We start from the raw sequence: 9,102 nt of genomic DNA, 5'->3' as shown, positions 1-9,102 counted from the left end.
GGCAGAGGAGATCAGGGTAGGGGAAAAGTGGCAATCACAAGACAACTCACAAGAAAGAACAAGAAGACTCAAGACAAGAGAGTAAGAAGGAGAGAGAGCTTTCATTCCAATTCTTGAAAGTACACAATGAAGACCAAACTCAAACTTTTGGCCTTATATACATATCCACCTTTTGAAGGGAGGGCTAACCTGTACTCTCTCGTATCTCTCTTCTCTCGGTTTACAACCACTTAGACCCATTCAGCTCCAAGGGAATTATCACTTGCTACTCCTCATGCTCTCTCCTATATTTCAGTCTTCACTGTTAACCGTCATGGTGGTTAACATCCATCTATGCCCCAAATAGCTATAGGGATAGGAAGAACACTTGGGATTCACTAGATGCAATTGATGAAAGTGGTTTTCTCCTGGGTGATTTTAACATGGTTGAATCCTACAAGAATAGGTGGCTTGAAAAAATTCAATTGTTGTCAAAGGATCAGAAAAGGATGCCTAGGAAAGTGTTAAGGAGGAGTTGCATTCGATTGATACAAGTAAAGAGGGTGTCTTCACTTGGTGTAATAGTCAAATAGGACTTAATAGAAGAGAAGCCAAATTAGATAGAATCTATCTTTCCCAGGACTTGTTGAGCGAGGTCTCCTTCCTATCTGATCAGACTCACCGTACTCTCTCCCTCTCTAACCTCAAACCTCACACACTCAATGTGACCTTGGAATGTGGAGGCCATCCATCTCTTAGTTTAAGGCGAATCCAAAACTCTTTAGTCTTAGGAGTATACAAGAGAAGATCTGTCATACTTGAGAAGAATGTTTCATAGAAAAAGGCCCATTGAGGTTTCCTGGTAGAGGTAGTGAAGAGGACCCAAAAAATTCTAATGCAGGCAAGAAATGACATAGTCAAGGTCAGAGCATGAAGAATGGACAAAATTAAAGAGATGATCAATACTTTGGAGACGTCGACTAGGCTATGGGACTGTAGAGCTCAAGAAGAGCTGATACCAGACGAGACCTAAGAATGCAAGAGGCAAATAAAACTCAATGAGTCTAAACCGATCGGCCAACCAAAGGAACTTTCAAGCTAGTCAGAAGAAAGAGGTCACCGGAAGAAATCTCTCTTTTGAGGAAGAGTGACAATTCACTAGTAGTAGCTGATATAGCAGAGAACATTGAGCTGATTCATCAGCACTTCCAAAAGCTACTCTCCAACTCTATTCCTCCTAACAAGTCGATAATTCAAGCTAGGCTACTATGCAAGGAGTCCAGGAGGAGGACTATCAAAAACTTTGAGAATGTCTATCCAATGACCAATTATGTGAATCAACGGTTCCTCTCGTACTAAGTTGGATTACTATTGCGGCACCGCTCATCAGTAGCTTCCTTCCTCCCTGCCCACATAAATGGGGGAGTTATCAAACTTATTCCAAAGAATATTCCTAGGGATGAACTTAAAAATTGGAGGCCTCTCACTATGCTTAACTGTAGCTACAATTTTTTTGCAAAGGCCCTTTCCCTCAGAATCCAAGACATAATGGACTCGTGGAAGGTGTGAATTTGCAAATGACTCCAATCATAACATTTGCTTTCTTAAAGTTAACTTTGACAAAGCCTATGGCTGTTTGGATTGGTATTTCATTATCCAGGACTTGCACAATATGGGACTTCCCCTGACTTTTGTTTCTTTCATGAGGTTTCTCCTTTCTAATGCTTCAGCCGAAGTTTGTGTTAATGGGGAGATGAGTCATCCCTTTCCGCTCAAAAGGTCTATCGGACAAGGCTTCCCTATTGCTCCCCTCCTCTTTGCAATTGTTGCTGATTCGTTGGGGTGGCTTATTCGAAATGAGGCTGAAATTGGTACTCTCAAAGGTATAGAGCTTCCCTCAAGCAAGCAGTTTATCTGCCAGCAATTTGCTAATGACACCAATTTCACTCCAAAAAATAGACGACGGGGTATTCAAAAAGTTTAAAAATGTCTTGATGTTTTTTGTGAGGCCTCGGGTTCCGTCATTAATCACTCAAAAACAGGATATGCAACTCTAAGTGGTAAGGAACGGGAAGAATTGAGAGATCTTGGATGTTTAAGAATTTCACATGGCTTAGTATTGTTGATATTGAACAAGCTGCCCATAAGCTCTTGGCCTCCTAGATTGTCAAGGCTATTCTTAATCCCCTTGAAGATTGGGCTCAGTTATTATTACTCAGAAACGCAGTCCATATCTGTCCCTAAATGAGGGGCACCTAAATGGAAAAGATATCCTCTTCTTTTTGCCCTTTGTTGCCCCGAACCTTGTACCACTAAAGGGAGTCCATTATGGAGGTCTCTTTGGTCTGCTTTTCAACAGATTAAGAGCTATATTGTATTCACTAGACAGGGTGATTTTATGGCTCTTGATTCCATTTGGGTCTCAGTTGTTTTTAAAGATAAACCTTTGAATGATGAACACCTCATCAGAGCCAACCTCCTTTTCAAAAAGGCTTTGCAATGTTGGTTGGGACAAAGGCAACCTGAAGTAGAAAAGCTGGCCAAAAATTAGAAGGGAATTCTCTCTTGCCAATAATCAGCATGATCTGGTCATGAACATACTAGCTCTCTAGTAGAGGGGGGGCCTCAGCTGATATACATTAAAGAGCTTAGCTGGGTGGGCGGCTCTTTATTTTGCCTCGTCTCTACACCAATTTCCACCATTGATGAGGTTTACAAAGAACTCAACAAGAACTAGAAACTTGGAGATAATACAGTTACTTGGAAGAGAAGATTTGAGAGCATTTGGACATTCTAGAAAATAATTTCTGATGATGCTACACATGGCAATTTGGACAAATGCCAAGAGTTGGAAAAGGGGATGGTCAATGCAAAAGATGCCCAAGAGTGAGAGAAGACATATTCCACCTTTTTGTGGCATGCCCTCATGCTCAAAACATTTGGAAACTGGTCCACATGCTCACAGGTGAACCCTGAGTTGGAAGGCTCTTCTTTTAGGGGAGGCAACCAAAGTCAAAAAGGATATGTGGCACATGACTAGAAAACAGGTTGTTTGGTTTATCTGGATTGCCAAAAACATGAATGGTGGGACAAGAACAAAAGCATCTCCACAAGGCAATCGAGTAGTACAATGAAGGACATACCCAATTGAATATGGAGATTAAGTTACATGCACTTAGCTGCCTAGAAGATTCTCACACTATTGTAGTCAAAATAACTATTGAAGCAACCATCACGTCATTTCCAGAGAGATTCCCTTTAACTCTAATGATGCCCCCGATGCTTTGACACCATCTGTAGGGAGTCGTCCCCCTGTTCCTTTTTTCAAAGCCCCTTCTCCAATAAGACCCTCAACAAGATCCCCCACCCTCGCTACTCGAGGACTTGACTTTATGGAACCCGATGCTACTATGAAGGACAACACTGGTCATCGTACTACTGATGCCTCCAAAGCTCCTCTCAGTTCTGCCTTGCGTGATCTCTCCACGAAAAAAAGAACACGCTCATGTGTTCCTAATGCTAACAAGAAAAAGGCCACATTTGACTAGAAAGTCAAAGATGAAGATGACTCAAAGACAAATGCCTAAAGTCTTGTATATTAGCTCTATTTCTCTAACAAAGATGTAAAAAAGTTGATATGTAAATAATATACAACCCTTTTTTTGCAAACAAAACAAAAAAAGACTTGGGAGAGAGAGGATGATAAATAAGGAAAAATAATGAAAGGTGTCTAGGGAGGAATTAAGATAGAAAAGTTTTACTAAAACGTAGTCCGAAGGTAAAGAAAAAATAAAAAGTAATAGGACAAAGGCAAGGAAAAAAATCTAAGCTACAAAATTCTTTTCATTAAAACTAGGGGTTTTACAAGGTAGAAAATGGAGGGAAATATAGGAATAAGGGAGCTAGAAAGAGAGGTTGTAGGTTAGAATATTAACAAATATTAAATAAGTGAGAAATAATGAGCAACTGAAACGTATAAGGTAAACTTAAGAATAAAAGTTATAGTCAACAAACAAAAATCTGCTTGAGAAATTGGCTTTGTTGGAGTTTGCTAACAATTTCATTGTTCATTCATCTTCAAGAAAGGCTCATGTTTTTTTTTTCAAAGAAAGAAAGGCTCATATTTCAAACCCAAGAGAAGGTTGCTGCTAATGAATTATGCTTTCAATATAGCGAAAGTGCACAAACTCAGAAAGAGATCCTTCAAGAACAGGAGCAGCAGCACAAGAATGTGAACCGTCACCAATTCACTTTACTTTTTAAGTTTGAAAAAGGCATGACGTTAAAAGAAAGGAAAGCTTAGAAGCATGCGTATATTAAACTAACTCCAAGGTATAACCATCCTTTTCAAGTTCTCAAAAGGATCAATTCAGTCACAATGGAACTGAAGTTGCCAGGTCATTGGTGATGCTTTTCATGTAGGCTGAAGGGTGCATGTAGGGGGCCAGCCAGCCGCAAGTGCTATTTGGACCCACATCATATGCACTTTGGGGACAGCTTCACTAAACCCCACCTGCTCCTACACTCACCTCCTGCCTCTGCAACCTCTTCTGCTCCTTCTCCGCTCCCTGATACCTTCTTCTACACTCAGCTAAGCTTCAACTGCAGCCTCAGGCCAATTGGAGTATGCATCTCGTGATCATGTGTAGAAATGCTTCAACCTGTAAGAGAAAGTGGTGGCCAGCTGCAACAATTAGCAATAGCCCCTTATTTCTCTGACCTGCGGCCCTATTGTCTCCAAAAGGCTGGTAGAAAGCTTCTCTACTACTTTAGCTTAAAATATGGTTAATCTTTGGTAAATTATCATCTTGGAGTTGTCCTGAAGTTTCATTATCCTAGCGTTGAAGTTGATATTATCATTGGGACAGTTTGAAGAGTTTCCTGTAAAGGGCCTCTTCTATGCTGCTCATTAATAGTAGCTGCTCTAAAATAAACTCGATATTTTCCGCAGGGGGGTGAGAAAGCAATCAAAGGCTGTTGTTATACTTACTTTTTATTCTCTTGACCAAGCTTCAAGGCCAAGATTCTGTGTGTGATTGAAGTTTCTCGAACTGCCTATCTTCTCTCTCTATCAAGCTTCTGCAAGCTGCCCTATGAGCTGTTGAAGAGTTCAGCACTTTCCTCTCTTCCAGATGTTTAGTATTTATATAACGTTTTCAATTGAAGAAAGGGCAGACTCGCCATCATTGAGCCAAATGTCTGTTGTCTTTCTTCAAGTGTTTGATGATACATTGAGACTTGCACTGAACAAGTGTTGCTAATACAAACAGAGATGCCCACCTTGACCCCTCAACCTTGAGCTGTGTCATTTTCTGGTTTTCGAATTCCTTTTGCAATTTGAATAAATCACTAAGGAATCGGAGAGTGGGTGGGTGTTCTATCCCCTCCCATTAATACTGTTACGATTCCGAGCCTCACGTGTAGCATGCTGTCTAGTGTGTAGCTACTCGCACCTACTGTTCACCTTTGAAGGTCATCCTCCTGCTTGCCCCCATGGCTTACCACTTATAGTAGAGGTATGATATACCAGTCATAGCTAGCCAAACGTTCTGGCCATGCAGGCACATCAAAATGCCCCAGGTTGCATTACTAAATACGACAAACATAAATTGGAATCAAAGGTAGAGAAGAAAACCTAAGTCCAAAAAGAATGATCATGCTCATTGATATCCAGGCATAAGGAGCCCTCCAGTTGTGAAAAAACTGACAAGCACTACAATATGAAATCAAACAAACCAGGAACATAAAAAAAGAGACAGGATAGATAGATAGAGAGAGACAGAGAGAGAGAGAGAGAGAGAGAGAGAGAGAGAGATATTTTAACAATATAAGAGTACATGACCACACAACCAAAAAAGCGGGCCTGCATCTCTGCACTTATAATAGTCAAAACTCACTTGCACGCTGAAGATCTCCCTGGTGGGGGGCACAGAGAGAGAGAGAGAGAGAGAGAGAGAGAGAGAGAGAGAGAGAGCACCACACGAATATCAAAGCTAGAAAACAAATACAGTAGCCCATGTGATACTGATGCGCATAATGGTGATGCACTACTAAAAATAGAAACTGATAGCTCAAATTAGTAATTCACTATTTAACAAACTTGTACATCCATTAGATAGGTGTAAACAATGATTCTACCTAGCTTCATACCAAAAAGCAACAAAATGTAACGGCAAAGTTTTGCATAATCGTTAGCATCAAATCCTCCACATTACAAGCTATGCCATAGAATGCCCGTAGTAACTGCATCTCTCTTTCTCTCAATCTACAAGAAAAAGAAAAGCAATGTTCTCTTCCAAATTTACGACAGACCAAAGTGAAATCAAAGGAAACAAAGAAAGTGAAAAGGCAGTGATCGTGTTCATTGGTACCCAAGGATAACCGGCTCTCTAGTTTAGAAATATTTGAATCTCTTGGACATTGCTAATGACAGAACAAACGAAGAGATAGGGAACACACTTTAGTCCTCCGTTCACCCTCAAATGGCAACCAATGATAGCAGGAGGCATATGATGATGACCTGATGCTACCTTCCCTCATGTGGAAGGCCAGGGGAGCAGCCACCTATGAAAATTTCAAACCTTTCTTGGAACCTGTGTACCTGATGGCAGGATTCTTGGAATTTTCCAGGTTTAATCGTGAAAAGTGACCTGACAGGCTGAATACCTGCAACCCGGAGATTTGAGAGAGAGAGAGAGAGAGAGAGAGAGAGATCAGAACAGTACATTGACCTTTGACTACAAAGAAAAAGGATTTTAAATCTTCCCAATTTGAGCTTATAACCCATATGCCACTTGTGTATTTGACCTTTTCCCTTGTACTCAGTCATCATAAAGGGTAGCCAAAAATGGCAATACGAAGCAATCATGATCAATTAAAACACTATATATTAGAAGGATTGCATTAGCACATATCCCATGCTGCATGTCTCTCTGCTGTCCATAGAGCCAATATGATAGGCTGGCGGTAGGAAAATAGGTAACTGAAATGCAGTCCTTTATTAAGACAGTCAAACATAACCATGTTAGAAAAGCAAACTTACTGGAACTTACATGAACGTACTCCTAGTGGAAACTGCTCCAATATCGTAGCAGGCAGAGAGTACAATGAAACCTGTTTCTGAAGCAATGTATGCAATCTAGGTGAAACAGACTGCATACACGCAAACACCGAGAGGACTGACTGTGGAATAATGCTATTTCTTTAAGATGCAGCTCACAATCTTTCAGTTTACACTTAGAATAATTCATGCGTTCAAAAGGTATTTCGCAATAGCCCAAATAATGCAATGCAAGGACCACAAGAAAGTATGATGATTGTAAATTCTCCAACACACCTCGCCTCCTCTTTCCCCCTTTCCACCTTTAAAAAACCTCCGGTAGCCCAAGCAAATACAAATGGGACAAATAAAACTGAGATAGAAACTTTGAATGCCTGAATAATTTGTTTCTTTAGAAGTTGTAATGCTCTCATAAAGTACTTTCCACAAAATTTATCTTTACATATCCAACCTAGCACAGGGTGTCGTGTCTTGTGGCATGTGACTGCATATGAGCAGGCTAGAATGGATGTAAGACTGTCAGGTGGCTTAACCTTACTCGAGGCTCGAAATGAAGGTCATCTCATGGTGAGAGATATCAGATTTTCAAAAACATGACGGTGAATTGTCACACTTTCTCAAGCTTTCCATTTTTCCCAGGCAGCAAGACGAGGCTTCGTTTGTGGCCTGACGAACATAGACGAATATCACCCCGTTGCAACGCTTCGCATTCCCTCCCCCTCTTTCACAAAGTTTAAAATCCGCGCAGGAGCACCCGGCTGCTGGGAGCAGAAGCTGAGATCCGGATAAATCCGGTCGCATCTTTCAAAATGGACTACCCTAAACCAAAAGAAGCAAGAACAGAAAAAAATGTCTGGGATGACAATAGGCATCGTCGGTTTTGCAAAGATCCGGAGCAGCAGCTAGTGTTTCTGTCCAGAGAAAGATCCGGATGCAAAGCTAACCAGAGATGAGCATAGAGATGGAAACAACAGCATTCAAAGCGATGAGGGGGAGGCGGAGGTACTGGATGGCGTGGACGAGGCCGATGATCTGACCTTTGAGGGACTTGACGCGAGCGGAAGCGGCCATGTCGGTGAAGCCCCAGCCACGAGGAGCGAGGAAGCGTTGTTCGTTGAGGATGGCGAGGGCGTTGGCGAGCAGAAGAAGGCCCTCGAGAAGCGTCCAAAGACCCATGGATATGGAGATGGAGATGGAGATGGAGATGGCGATGGAGATAGCTCGGATTGAATGGCTATGGAGATCCAAAGGTTTCTGGCTATGGCGATGGAGATGGAGATGCACAGAGCACTGGCTATGGCGATTCGAAGCTTTTTTTGTTCTCTTCTAAAGGACAACAAAGAAAGTCCTGAAATTGAAAGAACTCAAGCAACCAAAAAAAAAAAAAGGTCTGTTTTCGCAAAAACAGAAAAAAATTATAGCTCCGAGAAAAAAAAAAAGTAAATTTCCGGTGATTTTGTTCGGTTGGTACACTTGTCGTATGCTTCACCCTTATTGCATGAGGTAGTCGGAGTCCATTTTCTTTGATTGTTGATGCTATTGCACTTGTGGTGTCGCATAATTGCACGCGCGTTTTCCGAAGATGATGGCGGTGGTGAGGAGCAAGATGGGCGACACGCGGTGGGACGTGTCCTTCTCGATCTCGTGGATTCGTTCGCGTTCTTCTACACTAGAGATCATGGTTTTTCGGCTGGACATTGCTGGTGGAGGGAGGATTCCATTGTATAAGAGGGGAGTGTTTGGTATGGTTGCCTTCGAACTTGGTTGTGAGGGTTATTTCGCCTGTTTGGTGAGGAGTGTCATGGCAGATGATGCTGGGTGGCCTCAATCGATGGAGACAGAGAGTAAGACATTCAAAAGAGGTTTTCTTGTGGTCATGGAATGCTTTTCACTTCTTATTCGTGCTTTTCATTCATGCTTCTTCAGTTGAATTCATTTCGATTTGCTTCAACAAACCAAGTTCGTGTGCTTTCAAAGATTCGTAAACGGTAAGGCGAAGAACAAAGTTGGACTGGTGGTATCAAGACTTCTGTTGCGTTCGTGTTCGTGCAATCTTTTTTTAT

At 41.7% G+C, this 9,102-nt stretch overlaps 1 protein-coding gene across 3 annotated transcripts; it reads right to left on the bottom strand.

Annotated features, from left to right (window-relative positions):
- Window positions 1-6,668: 6,668 nt before the first annotated feature.
- On the bottom strand, window positions 6,669-8,402 carry LOC147902018 (uncharacterized). Of its 3 annotated transcripts, none has more exons than XM_087375350.1 (2): window positions 8,077-8,402; window positions 6,669-7,092 (listed from the first exon to the last, which is right to left on the bottom strand). In XM_087375350.1, exons 1-2 carry the CDS (start codon window positions 8,213-8,215, stop codon window positions 7,028-7,030), a joined length of 204 nt encoding a protein of 67 aa, XP_087231476.1. In that variant the 5' UTR covers window positions 8,216-8,402; the 3' UTR covers window positions 6,669-7,027. The 3 variants fall into 3 exon arrangements, with proteins under 3 accessions (XP_087231476.1, XP_087231474.1, XP_087231473.1); XM_087375348.1 differs by lacking the exon at window positions 6,669-7,092 and adding an exon at window positions 7,149-7,950; XM_087375347.1 differs by lacking the exon at window positions 6,669-7,092 and having other exon boundaries at window positions 7,149-8,402.
- Between the last annotated feature and the right edge of the window lie 700 nt (window positions 8,403-9,102).

Source organism: Dipteris shenzhenensis, chromosome 5 (genome assembly GCF_047967505.1).
Source record: "Dipteris shenzhenensis isolate YYH24624 ecotype China chromosome 5, Dip_SZ_1.0, whole genome shotgun sequence".
In the NCBI taxonomy this organism is placed as follows: Eukaryota; Viridiplantae; Streptophyta; class Polypodiopsida; order Gleicheniales; family Dipteridaceae; genus Dipteris; species Dipteris shenzhenensis.
Note: the sequence above shows the minus strand (reverse complement) of the source record. Positions and strands in the feature narration are given on the sequence as shown.